Genomic DNA, 13,891 nt, shown 5'->3' with positions numbered 1-13,891 from the left:
GGCCATCTCTGCGTTTGTGCTGCTGCTGTTAGTGGAACAGCCTGCTGTGGATTGTAAGTGTTCACTAGTGGTTGATGATCAGTAATGGGGGTCAACTCTCTCCCAGACAACTCTCTCCCAGACAAGTTCTGGCTGAAATGTTTTACACCCCAAACCAGACTCAAAGCCTCTGTCAATCTGTGTGTAATTTTTCTCGGTAGCGGTAAGGGAATGTGATGCAAATACAAAGGTGTGTTCACTTCCATCACTCATAAGGTGACACGACTGCACCTACACCATAAGACAAGGTGTCACAGACAAGCTTCACTGGACGAGGTAGATCAGTGTCTGACATCAGCATTTCCTTTGCTTCTCTGAAGTCGCCTCACATTGTTTTGTTCATTGACAGTTCTTCCCGATCTGTAATAATGAATTCAAGGGTGGAGCACAGTAGCCAGGTTCGGCAGGAACCTGTTATATTAATTGACAAAACCTAAAAAAGACCACAACTGTGACACGCTCTTTGGCCTTGGGGCATCTGCCTCGCCTTGAATCTTCTCAGCATAGCTGTCTAATGCTTGTGTGTCAACAGTGTGACCACAGTAAGAGATGCTTGTTTTAAAGAATTCGCACTTGCTGCATTGTGCTGTGAGTCTATAACCTTCTAATCCTTTTAACTCCGTCTTGAGGTTTTGGAAATGTCCCTTGATATCTTCACTTGTAACGATGATGTTACAACAATATTTCCCTCCTCCAATCCCATCCTGTCATTCACACTTTCCCTTTGCTCCTATACCATCACATAACTATTATTATTATCTCCCAAGACTCATTGTTTATGAACCCATGAACTTGTCCATTTATGCTTTTTCACTAAACTCAACCGACTGTGTCCCTTCCTGACGAAGCACTTGAATATCTTGTGTTTTTTAAAAAAAATGAACATCTCACTGTGCTTCAAGAACTATATAGTCATCTCAGGTTCCTGGTCGTCACTGTTGTTTTGTCATTCCAAAACATAAAAGTAATTAAAAGGAAGCATGGGGCCGGGATTGTGTGTCTTAGTTTGAGTTTTACTCTTACTAACCCCTACTAACCTGTACGCCTTTGGAGTGTGGGAGGAAACTGGAGCACCCGGAGGAAACCCATGTGGCTCTGGGGAGAAGATACAATCCCCTCATGGACAGTGGTGGGAATTGAACCCTCTTCGCTGATGCCACCTTGCCACCCTCTGTCCAGCCGCCCTCTCTGTGTGCCAATGACCCTGCCCTGTGCTTTGACTACAGGTGTTCCTGACAGAATATGCTGGCCCACTCTTCATCTACCTGCTCTTCTACTCCCGCCTGCCTTTTATCTACGAGGAAGAGTACGACTTTACCACCAGCCCTCATACCGTGGTGCAGTAAGTACGCGGGGTGCCGGGTGCTTACGATGCTTTTGTGTTGCAGTCCATGGCAGAAATAGAGAGGGAGGCAGAGCTAGTGACCCTGGGGGTTTCTTAATGGAGGTGGGGTCAGGAAAGCCAGATTTCACGGAGCTTGCCTGAGCCCCAGAGACCGTTGTGCCTGACAAGCTTGGTTCCCCTTCAGGAATTGGGTTCATCCTTGGTAGGTCTGTGTTAGTGATGGTGTTAGAGAGGGGGTCCAGCATTGGGTGGGCTTCAGGAGACCGGATCAGCTGTGGAAGGTCTGTGTTAGTGATGGTGTTAGGGAGGGGTTCCAGCATTGGGTGGGCTTCAGGTTGCCCAGGGAAGGTAGGGCTCTGGTTCTGAACCCTGTGGGGAGACCGAGGGAGAAGGCCGTAATACTGAGGTGAGGAGGCAACATTGCTGAGAAGTGGGGGAAGCAAATGGCTCTAAGGGTACTCGAATCTTCCATAGAGCTTTCCACACCCTCTGCCCCCCTCCCTACCCCACCATCTACTTTTTCAACCCTCTGAGCTCAGCAGCCAGATTTAGCCCGGAGGCCACACAGACTCACTGTAATACTCCAGCAGGCACCCTGCCTCTGAGAGCAGATCAGCTGCCTGACACTCTCCCCCGGCATAGGTTTGGGAATTTTTAACCGTTTTTACCCTGGGATTCCCCAACCTTCTACTCAGAGAGACCGCCCCCGCCCAGCTTCTTCAACCCCAGTGCCCCCTCCTCCTTCCCCAGTGGTTCCGGTTGCCGACCTCCCATCAGAACTGGCAGCAGTCCTGAGCTTTACGAATTGGGAGACTCTTTGGCTCTCTCCCAGGTGCAGGACGTGAGCAGGCCCTTTGCTGCAGGATTTCCCCACCTGGGCCTACATTCAATTTTTCCTTGTCTCTTCCAGCTTGGCTGGCTTTTGCCATTCCTTCCACTACGTCAAAAGACTGATCGAAACGCTGTTTGTGCATCGGTTTTCTCACGGGACAATGCCGCTCCGCAATACCATTAAGGTAAGTGCTTCCGAGCTGTTGGTCCATAATAGTTTTAAGGTGCTGGGAAGTAGGTACAGTGGGGATGTCAGTTTTTCACACAGAGAGTGGTGGGTGTGTGGAATGCTCTGCTGGTGGCGGTGGTGGGAGCGGATACAATGGTCTTTTAAGAGACTCTTAGATAGGTACATGGAGCTTAGAAAAAGAGGGCTATGTGGTAGGGTAACTCTAGGCAGTTTCCAGAGTAGGTTACATGATCGGCACAACATTGTGGGCCGAAGGACCTGTAATGTGCTGTAGGTTTCTCTGTTCTATGTTCTAAACTGCCCATCTCTCATGGCACGAAGCATACTCCAATAAAGGATGGATGTATTACCTTTGCATGTGGTTGGCACAGATCACTGAATTAACACCATCCAAGTGACTGCTATTAATTTGGTTTGTTCCTGTTTAGTGGACAGCCAACTGAAAGTACATCATCAAGCTTTTGTACAGAGAACCAGGGTTGGAAACTTCATGGGCTGTTCACGAAAGCTTCTGAACGTGAGATTAGCGCAACGTCCAGTTGAAACAGTGAGACACATTCAGAGATTTGAGAGAAACTGCCCGGAGTCCATTGTAATTGGACATTTATCCACACACCATGGACATCGAGGAGAGAATCCTCCCTATGGTGGTGAATCTGTGGAATTCATTGCCACAGATGGCTGTGGCGGCCAAGTCGTTGGGTATACTTGAAGCAGGTATTGATAGGTTCTTGATTAGTAAAGGTATCAATAGTTATGGCAAGAAGGCAGGAGAATGCGTTTGAGAGGGATAATGAATCAACCATGATGAAATGACAGAGAAGACTCAATGGGATCCTATCTCTGATGATCTTACGGTCTCGTGGTGAGCCCTTGTGGCTCTACTCACTTTGAAGATATCACTTCCTTTGCAAGTGAACGAGCAGGAAGTGAGTCCAATCACCCACCAATATTCCAGTGGCCAAAGACACTCTTCTGCATGCCACATAAACCCTTCGGATGAGTGTTAACGAACGGCATATGGCATGCTTGCCGTCATTGGTTGGAGCATTGAGAATAGGAGCAAGGAAGTCACATTGCAAATTTAGAAAGCTTTGGTCAGGCCGTACCTAGAATACCGCATGTAATTCTGGTTGGCCCATTACAGGAAGGTTATGGAGCCTTTGGAACGGGTGTGCAAAAGGTAAACAGTACTAATATCCTCTCTGGATTGGAAGATAGGAGGCATTAGGAGAAGTTGGACAACCTTGGGTTGATTTCTCTGGGGCACCAGAGGCTGATGGGTGACCTGATAGATATGATAGGGGCATGGTACCATAGTGGATGGTGCAGTGCTAGCAATCAGCGATCGGAGTTCAGTTCCTGACACTGTCTGTGAGCAGTTTGCACTTTCCCTGACCATGTGGGCTTCCTCCAGACACTACCAGATACTCCAAAGGCGTGTGGGTTAGGGTTAGAGTTAGTAATTTGTAAGCATGCTACGTTGGTGCTGGAAGCATGGTGACACTTGCAGGCTGCCCCCAGCACATCCCTGTGTTGACCGCTGATGCAAGCAACACATTTCACTGTGTTTCGATGTTTCAATGTACATGTGACAAATAGCTTCAAAGATTCAAAGTACATTTAGACCATAAGACCATAAGATTTAGGAGCAGAAGTAGGCCATCTTATTATCAAAGTACGTATGCAGGATACAACCCTGAGATTCCTCTTCCACAGACGGCCATCAAACAGAGAAAGCAAACAACAGGAATTCTGCAGATGCTGGAAATTCAAGCAACACACATCAAAGTTGCTGGTGAACGCAGCAGGCCAAGCAGCATCTATAGGAAGAGGCGCAGTCGACGTTTCAGGCCGAGACCCTTCGTCAGGACACTTCGTCGAGAGAAAGAAAACCATGGAAACCTTTCAAAGAAAAACTTCAAACCCCCAACATTCAAACAAAAAACTCAAATCATGCAAACAACAAAAAAAGAGGGAAAAACACAGAATATAAAACACCAAATCATCAAAAGAGTCCAGGCATATTCATTTAAGCTCAGTTCAATTCAATCTCATGCCTAACTGCAGAGCCATTCTGCCCCCATCGAAATCTCACAAGTAGCAACAAAAAAAGAGTCACCAGAAAGCAGAAACATGAACTAGAGAGTCCAGTCCACAAACTGATGCCCAAGACCCAGGACTCTGGCAGGATTCTCCAGCAGCATTGAGCGAGAGGGAGAGGGAGACTGGTCACACGCTGAACACCCAATTCATCCTTGATGAACTCAATCATCCTCCAGGCTTTAGTCGGTGAGAAATGAGTCAATCACCAGCTCTCACCTTGTCTCTAGGCTTCTTGGCCGCCAGGCCGCACACTCCGATGGATCCGTCACCAGATCCCCTCGGAGTCAGCAAAGCGTGAGATCACTCAATCGGCCGGAAAACACACCAGCAAAATGTAGATCTCAGGCTCCAGCAGTAGCAGATCCACATTTGAAAGGAGAATAAGTGAAAGAAGTAGTTTTGTAAACCATCTGAAGGATGTCACCCTTGGTCACATTGCTCACTGGTGCCATCCTTAAGGTAATCTTTATAATTCTTAGATCTTTAGGTTCATAAAATTATGAGAGCATTGATCGGGCAGACAGTCGGAATTTTTTCCCCGGGGAGAAATGTCAAATACTGGAGAATGGACATTTATCACCCAGGACTTGCCCTCTTCTCATTGCTTCCGTCAGGGAGGAGGTACGGGAGCCTGAAGACACACACTGAATGTTTCAGGAATAGCTTCTTCTCCTCCACCATCAGATTTCGGAATGGGGACAATGAACCCATATTTAATTTATCTTTTTCCCTCTCTTTTTGCACTATTTATTTAATGCTTACTGTAATTTTAGTTTTTATTATTGTGTACTGGTTCCTTAAGGTTGTTCTAGCTGGGGGAGGTAGTGGTGATAAACTCCTACTATCTAGTAGATGCTCCCAATGGCGTCCCAATGGCAGACCAATTGAATAGTTACTTTGGTTCTGTCTTCACTAAGGAGGACATAAATAATCTTCCAGAAATAGTAAGGGACAGAGGGTCCAGTGGGATGGAGGAACTGAGCGAAATACATGTTAGTAGGGAAGTGGTGTTAGGTAAATTGAAGGGATTGAAGGCAGATAAATCCCCAGGGCCAGATGGTCTGCATCCTAGAGTGCTTAAGGAAGTAGCCCAAGAGATAGTGGATGCATTAGTGATAATTTTTCAAAACTCGTTAGATTCTGGACTAGTTCCTGAGGATTGGAGGGTGGCTAATGTAACCCCACTTTTTAAAAAAGGAGGGAGAGAGAAACCGGGGAATTATAGACCGGTTAGCCTAACGTCGGTGGTGGGGAAACTGCTGGAGTCAGTTATCAAGGATGTGATAACAGCACATTTGGAAAGCGGTGAAATGATCGGACAAAGTCAGCATGGATTTGTGAAAGGAAAATCATGTCTGACGAATCTCATAGAATTTTTTGAGGGTGTAACTAGTAGAGTGGATAGGGGAGAACCAGTGGATGTGGTATAATTGGATTTTCAAAAGGCTTTTGACAAGGTCCCACACAGGAGATTAGTGTGCAAACTTAAAGCACACGGTATTGGGGGTAAGGTATTGGTGTGGGTGGAGAATTAGTTAGCAGACAGGAAGCAAAGAGTGGGAATAAACGGGACCTTTTCAGGATGGCAGGCGGTGACTAGTGGGGTACCGCAAGGCTCAGTGCTGTGACCCCAGTTGTTTACAATATATATTAATGACTTGGATGAGGGAATTAAATGCAGCATCTCCAAGTTTGCGGATGACACGAAGCTGGGTGGCAGTGTTAGCAGTGAGGAGGATGCTAAGAGGATGCAGGGTGACTTGGATAGGTTGGGTGAGTGGGCAAATTCATGGCAGATGCAATTTAATGTGGATAAATGTGAAGTTATCCACTTTGGTGGCAAAAATAGGAAAACAGATTATTATCTGAATGGTGGCCGATTAGGAAAAGGGGAGGTGCAACGAGACCTGGGTGTCATTATACACCAGTCATTGAAAGTGGGCATGCAGGTACAGCAGGCGGTGAAAAAGGCGAATGGTATGCTGGCATTCATAGCGAGAGGATTCGAGTACAGGAGCAGGGAGGTACTACTACAGTTGTACAAGGCCTTGGTGAGACCACACCTGGAGTATTGTGTGCAGTTTTGGTCCCCTAATCTGAGGAAAGACATCTTTGCCATAGAAGGAGTACAAAGAAGGTTCACCAGATTGATTCCTGGGATGGCGGGACTTTCATATGAAGAAAGGCTAGATGAGTTGGGCTTGTACTCGTTGGAATTTAGAAGATTGAGGGGGGATCTGATTGAAACGTATAAGATCCTAAAGGGATTGGACAGGCTAGATGCAGGAAGATTGTTCCCGATGTTGGGGAAGTCCAGAACGAGGGGTCACAGTTTGAGGATAGAGGGGAAGCCTTTTAGGACCGAGATTAGGAAAAACTTCTTCACACAGAGAGTGGTGAATCTGTGGAATTCTCTGCCACAGGAAACTGTTGAGGCCAGTTCATTGGCTATATTTAAGAGGGAGTTAGATATGGCCCTTGTGGCTACGGGGGTCAGGGGGTATGGAGGGAAGGCTGGGGCGGGGTTCTGAGTTGGATGATCAGCCATGATCATAATAAATGGCGGTGCAGGCTCGAAGGGCTGAATGGCCTACTCCTGCACCTATTTTCTATGTTTCTATGTTTCTATCTCAAATAGCCTCTGATAACCACGTCCTGCTCCTGGCCTTCATGGGTGGCGTAGCTACTAAGCCCGGCGGAACTGCTTCAACAGACAGGAGAAGGGGGAGAGGCAGGTTACTGGTGCCGTAAAACCAGTCAATTTGGGCAAGATAGGGCTCGTAAGCCTCGGTTGGCAGCTCGTCCAAGAGAAGGACATCTCTGATCTGAAACCTTTGCTGCCTTGTGGCTGTACCCACTCACGGGCTGCCGGGAGTGGTGGCGGAAGTAGATACAATGGCAGCATTTAAGGGGCTTTTAGATGGACACTCGAATGCTCAGGGAATGGAAGAATGTGGATCATGGACAGACAGAAGGGATTTAGTTTAACTTGGTGTTGTCTCTGGAGCAGACATTGTGGGTTAGAGAACCTGTTGCCGTGCAGTCCGGTTCTATGTTCCATATCGGATGATCAGAGTGCCTGATCAGACAAGTTGTGAGAGACTACTATGTTTGGATGGGATTTTCACCATGATGGGCACAGCTATCATACAGCTGGCGTGTCATAGTGGGACCTGAGAGAGGAAACCTGGAACCCACTCACTTAGAGTTGTGGGTGAACTGGAGCTGGTAGGCTTTAGTTAGGCAAAAGTGTGAAGGGATATGGAAAGAAGACAGGAGATAGAGTTAAAACGTAGATCAGCCAGCTTCTAAATCTCAGCTTGTGGGACGAATGACTATGTTCTATTCCGTATCATGTGAGGACAACCTTGAGAGACAGTACTGGGTGGTTATTTCTTGCAGACAAATGAGTTTAGCAGCTCTTACGTACATGGTGGTGAACCGAACCCATGAAATCTAGAGGTAAATAAGCTTAAATAGGTCATTCTTGACACATCGAAACAAAATCCAGTTGAGTGGCACCATTGTGTAGTGGTTGGCATAATGCTACTACAGCACCAGCTGTGAAATTGGGCTTTAATTTCCTGCTGCAGTCTGTAAGGAGTTTGTATGTTCTCCCGTGGCTGTGTGTGTTTTCTCCAGGTGCTCTGGTTTCCTCCCACCTTCCAGTCATACAGTGTTGGGTGTTTTGTATGAGCTGCCAGGGGAGGTGGTAGAGGCAAGTAAAACTACAATGCTTAGGGAAGGCTTTGAGGGAGATGAGATAAATGCAGGCACATGGCAAATGAGGTAGCATGGTAGAGTAGCGATCAGCGTAATCGTTTTCCAGCGCCAGTGATCACCAATTACTGTTCGATTTCCACCACCGTTTGCGCAGAGTTTGCATGTTCTCCCCGTGACTGTGTTGGGTTCCTCCGGGTGCTCTGGTTTCCCCCCACATTCTAACGACACATGGTTAGGGTTAGTGAGCTGTGGGAATGCTGTGTTGCCGCAGGAAAACTGATGACACTTGTGGGCTGCCCTACACAATACTCGCTGATTTGATTTGATGCAAAATGATGTCTTTCACTGTTTGTTTCTATGCCCATGTGACAAATAAAACTAACCTGTACTTGAGACAAAGGAGACTGCAGATGCTGGCACCTGAAGCAGTACACATCTGCTGGACGGGTTGGGCAGCATCTTTAAAAATTGAAAATATTGTAAGTTCCTTTCCTTCCACGGAACTGGCTTGACCTGCTGAACTCCTCCAGCAGTTGGTTCATGGTAAAAGATCCCCTTGAAGTTGGAACACTCACAGTGCTGGTTCAGCAAAGGAGAAATAGCTTTGTTGCGCGTGCGTGGGGCAGATGAACGATTAGCAAACCAGGTTGCTAAGTCCAGCCTTGTTGTAAGGGAGTCCAGTAGCACTTATCTTTTGGTTTACTAATACACATCAGTTAGAAACTTAAAATAAAATAAACTAGTGGCTGACAAGGGAAGTCAAAGTCAGGCTAAATGAGAGACATTGATCGTGTGGATAGCCAGAGGCTTTTTCCCAGGGCTCAAATGGCTAACACGATGGGGCGTAGTTTTAAGGTGCTTGGACGTAGGTACAGAGGGGATGTCAAGGGTAAGTTTTTCACACAGTGAGTGGTGGGTACGTGGAATGCACTGCCAGCAATGGTGGTGGAGGCATTAGAGTCTTTTAAGAGACTCTTAAATAGGTACACGGAGCTTAGAAAAATAGAGGGCTATGCGGTACGGAAATTCTAGGCAGAGTAGGTTGCATGGTCAGCACAACAATGTGGGCCGAAGGGCCTGTAATGTGTTGTAGGTTTCTATGTTCTATAAAAGCAAAAGAGAAAGCATATAAAATAGCAAAAATTAGTGGGAAGCTAGTGGACTGGGAAGGTTTACGAAAATCAACAGAAGTTACCTAAAAAGGTAATGAGAGAAAAGATGACATATAAAGGTAAGCGAACCAATAATGTAACAGAGAATATCAAAAGTTTTTTCAGATACGTACGGAGTAAAAGTTAGGCAAGAGTGCTCTAAAATGATGCTGGAGAGGTGGTAATTGGGGCGGGGGGGGGCATAACAATGGTGGACAAACTGAATAAGTATTTTGCGTCAGTCTTTACTGTGGAAGACACTGGCAGAATGCCAGAAATTCGTAAGCGTCTGGGGGCAGAAGTGAGTGTAGTTGCTGTTACTAAAAAGGTGCTTGGGAAATTGAAAGGTCTGAAGGTAAATAAGTCTTCTGGACCAGATGGACTACAACCCAGGGTTCTGAAAGAGGTAGCTGAAGAGATTGAGGAGGCATTAGTAATGATCCTTCAAAAATCCAGAGGACTGGAAAATTGTAAATGTCACTCCACTCTTTAAGATGGGAGGAAGGCAAAAGAAAGGAAATTATAGGCCAGTTAGCCTAACCTCAGTGGTTGGGAAAGTGTTGGAGTCTATTATTAAGGATGAGGTTTCAGGGTACTTGGAGACTAATGATAAAATAAATCAGTCAGCATGGTTTCTGTAAAGGAAAATCTTGCCTGACAAATCTGTTAGAGATCCTCGAGGAAGTAACAAGCAGGGTGGACAAAGGAGAGGCAGTGGATGTCAGTTACTTGGATTTTCAGAAGACATTTGATAAGGTGCCACACATGAGGCTGCTTAACAAGATAAAATCCTATGGTGTTACAGGAAAGATACTGGTATGGATAGAGGAATGGCTGACAGGCAGGAGGCAGCGAGTGGGAATTAGAGGGACCTTTTCTGGTTGGCTGCAAGTGACTAGTGGTGTTCCTCTGGGGTCAGTATTGGGATCGCTACTTTTCACATTGTCTGTGGCTTGGATAATGGAATTGATGGTCATGCATTTTGGTAAAAGGAACAATAATGCAGAGTATTATCTAAATGGGGAGAAAATTCAAGCATCCGAGGTGCAGAGGGACTTAGGAGTCCTTGTGCAAGACTCCTAGAAGGTTAATTTACAATTTGAGTCTGTGGTAAAGAAGGCAAATGCAATGTTGGCATTTTTTTTCAAGGGGAATAGAATATAAAAGCAAGGAGATAATGCTGAGGCTTTATAAGACACCAGTCAGGTCACACTTGGAGATTTGTTAACAGTTTGGGCCCCATATCTCAGAAATGATGTGTTGTCATTGGAGAGAGTCTGGAGGAGATTCATGAGGGATGATTCCAGAAATGAAGGGGTTAACATATGAGGAGCATTTGGCAGCTTTGGGCCTGTACTCCCTGCAATTTAGAAGAATGCAGGGGGATATCATTGAAACCTATCGAATGTTGAAAGGACTAGATAGGGTGGATGTGGAGAGGATATGGTGGGTGTATCTACAATTAGAAGGTACAGCCCCAAAATTGAGGGGCGGCCTTTTAAAACAGATAAAGGAGGAATTTTTTTAGCCAGAGAGGAGCAAATCCATGGAACGCTCTGTCACAGACTGTGGTGGAGGCCAAGTCCGTGGGTGTATTTCAGGCGAAAGTTTCCTGAGCGGTCAGGACTTCAAAGGATAGGGTGAGAAGGCAGGTGTATGGGGTTGAGTGGGATCCGGTATCAGTCATGATGGAATGGTGGAGCAGACTCGATGGGCTGAAGTTCTGCTCCCATGTCTTATGGTCTAATAAAGGGGGCCTATTATGGCTGGCTGCCAATGTCTAGTGGTGTTCTGCTTGGGTTGGCATTGGTGTTTCTTTTCACATTATATGTCAATGATTTGGATGAAGGAATTGGTGGTCAAGTCTTTGGACAATACAAAGATAAGTGGAGGGGCAGGTAGTGTTGAGGAAGCAGAGAGTCTGTGGAAGGACTTGATGAGAATAAGAGATGGGCAAAGAAGTGGCAGATGGAATATAAATGAGAGGTGTTTGATGGTGTTTGATGAGAGGTGTTAGAAGAAATAAAGGTATAGACTATTTTCTAAACAGGGAGCAAATTCAGAACTCAGAGGTGCAAAAGGACTTGGGAGTCCTCCTGCAGGATGCCCTAAAAGTTAACTTGTGGGTTGAGATGGTGGTAAGGAAGGCAAATGCAAGGTTAAGATTCATTTCCAGAGGACTAGAGTATATAAGGATGTAATGCTGAGTCTTTATAAGGACTGGTCAGACTGCACTTGGAGTATTGTGAGAAGTTTTTTGCCCAATATCTGGGAAAGGATGTGCTGGCATTGGAGAAGGTTCACGAGAATGATCCCAGTAGTGAAAGGGTTAACATATGAGGAGAGTTGATGGCTCTGGGCCTGTACTTGCTCGAGGTTTAGCAGAATGAGAGAGGATCTCATTGAAACTTATTGAATACTAAAAAGCCTAGATAGATTGGAAGCAGAGAGGATATTTCCAATAGTGAGAGAGTCTAGACCCAGGGAGCACAGCCTCAGTATGGAAGGATGTCCCTTTAGAACAGGATGAGGAAGAATTTATTTTGAAAGAGAGTGGAGGGTAAGTCTTTGGGTATGTTTAAAGTGGAGGTTGGGTAAGGGCATCAAAGGTTATGGAGATAAAGCAGAAGAATGCGGTTGAGAGGGGAAAAGATTAGTCCTGACCGAATGGCCTAATTCTGTTTAATTTTTTGGTTTATTGATACACATCAGTTAGACACATTTAATTGAAATAAAATAAACTTTCCAACTAGTAAACTGGGTAACTTAAAGTCACCCATAAAGTTTGCTCTTGAGTGGGAGTGTTGGATTATTCACCATCTGTCCAGCAGAGATTTCCAGGACACACTTAAATCCACTTGTCTGGAAAAACTGAATCAAAAGACTTTATGTTTCCAGAAACCGCAGCTGATTAGAAAGTTGAGTCATTGGGTTGAAGAGGTCTGGCCTGCTGTCTGAATGTCGACCTTTGTCTCCACAGAATTGTTTCTATTATTGGGGGTTCACGGCATGGCTGGCTTATTTCATCAATCATCCTCTCTACACACCTCCCTGTAAGTAACAGAATACGGGGAACTCTACATCCCAGCTGCTGACCAAGATCCATTTTAAGCCATGTTTGGTCCTAATTTGCTTTATGTTTTTTACAGTATATGGTGACCAACAAGTCAACGTGGCTCTGATTACCTTTCTGGTAGGTTATGCCATCCGGTAACATCTAATGCTTGCTTTGACTCCATTTCCATTCAAACTGGAGCGATAAAACTATCAGCCTGTAGATTAAAGAGATCCCACCCCATCTGCCGGAGATTAGAATTTATTTTATGCTGTCACAAAAGTAATCAATTGTTTCGGCACTCTTTTGTAAGGTGGTGATGGCAAAGAAGATTAACCTTAATCTTGAGCCACTAGCATATCTTCCCTCACTCGACATTCTTCACTTCCGCTCCGAGGTCATTGTGGAATCCACATGACTGCTCTTCATTTTAAAGCCGTCATAGAACATAGACCTGGGTTCAATTTCTGCCGCGTCTATAAGGAGTTTGTATGTTCTCCCTGTGACCATGGAGGGTTTCTTCTGGGTAAAGAAAGATAGAACATTGTCTTGCAGAGGATGGGCTGTTTATTACCATGTCACTATGTTTGTTTCATCACTGTAGGTATGTGAAGTTGGGAATTTCTCAATCCACATAGCCTTGAGGAACCTACGTTCTGAGGGTAAGTACTACCACAGCCCCGTGGCTTTTTGGTTCGTCATTCACTGCTCTCAATGTGGTTCTGCATAGACCACCCAGCTGAAAAAAAATTCAGCCTTGAAATTGGTTTTTACCTAATTTATCCAGCACCAAATTAGAAGTCACTGAAGAATGAAACTGGGACAATGCTGTTATAAGGAATCACTACGATGATTTTCTTACTTTTAGAATGTCTAGAACTTGGTTTTATGTGTGTGAGAGTGTGCATGCATGTGTGTGAGAATGTGTGGGTGCATGTGTGTATATGTATGATATGTATGTGTGTCCTGTGGGACACACACACACACACACACACACTTACAAAAATTGTCAAGTGACTTGCTCTTTCTTTCTTTCTTCCTACTGCAACTGAAACATCCTCATTACAATTTCCACCTTTCAATCCAATTTCTATCAAAGAGCGTCCTGTGCAAGAAATGTAATGGGAAATGGACTCCAGTGTGAGATCGATGATGGGCTGGATGGCTTTAAATGGGCAAACACTACAAAAATAATGAAAAATGTTTCTTCTGGGAGTATTAGGCATAAAATAAAATAATGCTGATTTTCCTATTTTAATCCAAGTTCCAGCTCACTTTTTGAGCCTGGTTTAAATCTTGCCATCTCTCATTCCACATGTATCTACCATTGATGTTCTTACAGTATATTCCCATTGGAAATTATATAGTACAGAAATAGGCCCTTCGGCCTACATAGCCCATGCTGAACTGTTATTCTGCATAGTCCCGTCGACCTGCACCCAGACCTCCAT

The 13,891-nt window shown here is 45.2% G+C and overlaps 1 protein-coding gene across 3 annotated transcripts in view; it reads left to right on the top strand.

The window, feature by feature from the left end:
• Positions 1-13,891, top strand: part of LOC134355247 (very-long-chain enoyl-CoA reductase-like) — a 113,663-nt gene that overhangs the window by 92,877 nt on the left and 6,895 nt on the right. For all 3 annotated transcript variants that reach the window (XM_063065040.1, XM_063065039.1, XM_063065041.1), the window contains 5 exons: positions 1,266-1,381; positions 2,295-2,400; positions 12,366-12,438; positions 12,535-12,578; positions 13,045-13,102. In XM_063065040.1, coding sequence (XP_062921110.1) covers positions 1,266-1,381; positions 2,295-2,400; positions 12,366-12,438; positions 12,535-12,578; positions 13,045-13,102 — 397 coding nt within the window. The remainder of the gene's footprint in view (positions 1-1,265; positions 1,382-2,294; positions 2,401-12,365; positions 12,439-12,534; positions 12,579-13,044; positions 13,103-13,891) is intronic.

The sequence above is a fragment of the Mobula hypostoma genome, chromosome 12 (assembly GCF_963921235.1).
Source record: "Mobula hypostoma chromosome 12, sMobHyp1.1, whole genome shotgun sequence".
NCBI lineage: Eukaryota > Metazoa > Chordata > Chondrichthyes > Myliobatiformes > Myliobatidae > Mobula > Mobula hypostoma.
Note: the sequence above shows the minus strand (reverse complement) of the source record. Positions and strands in the feature narration are given on the sequence as shown.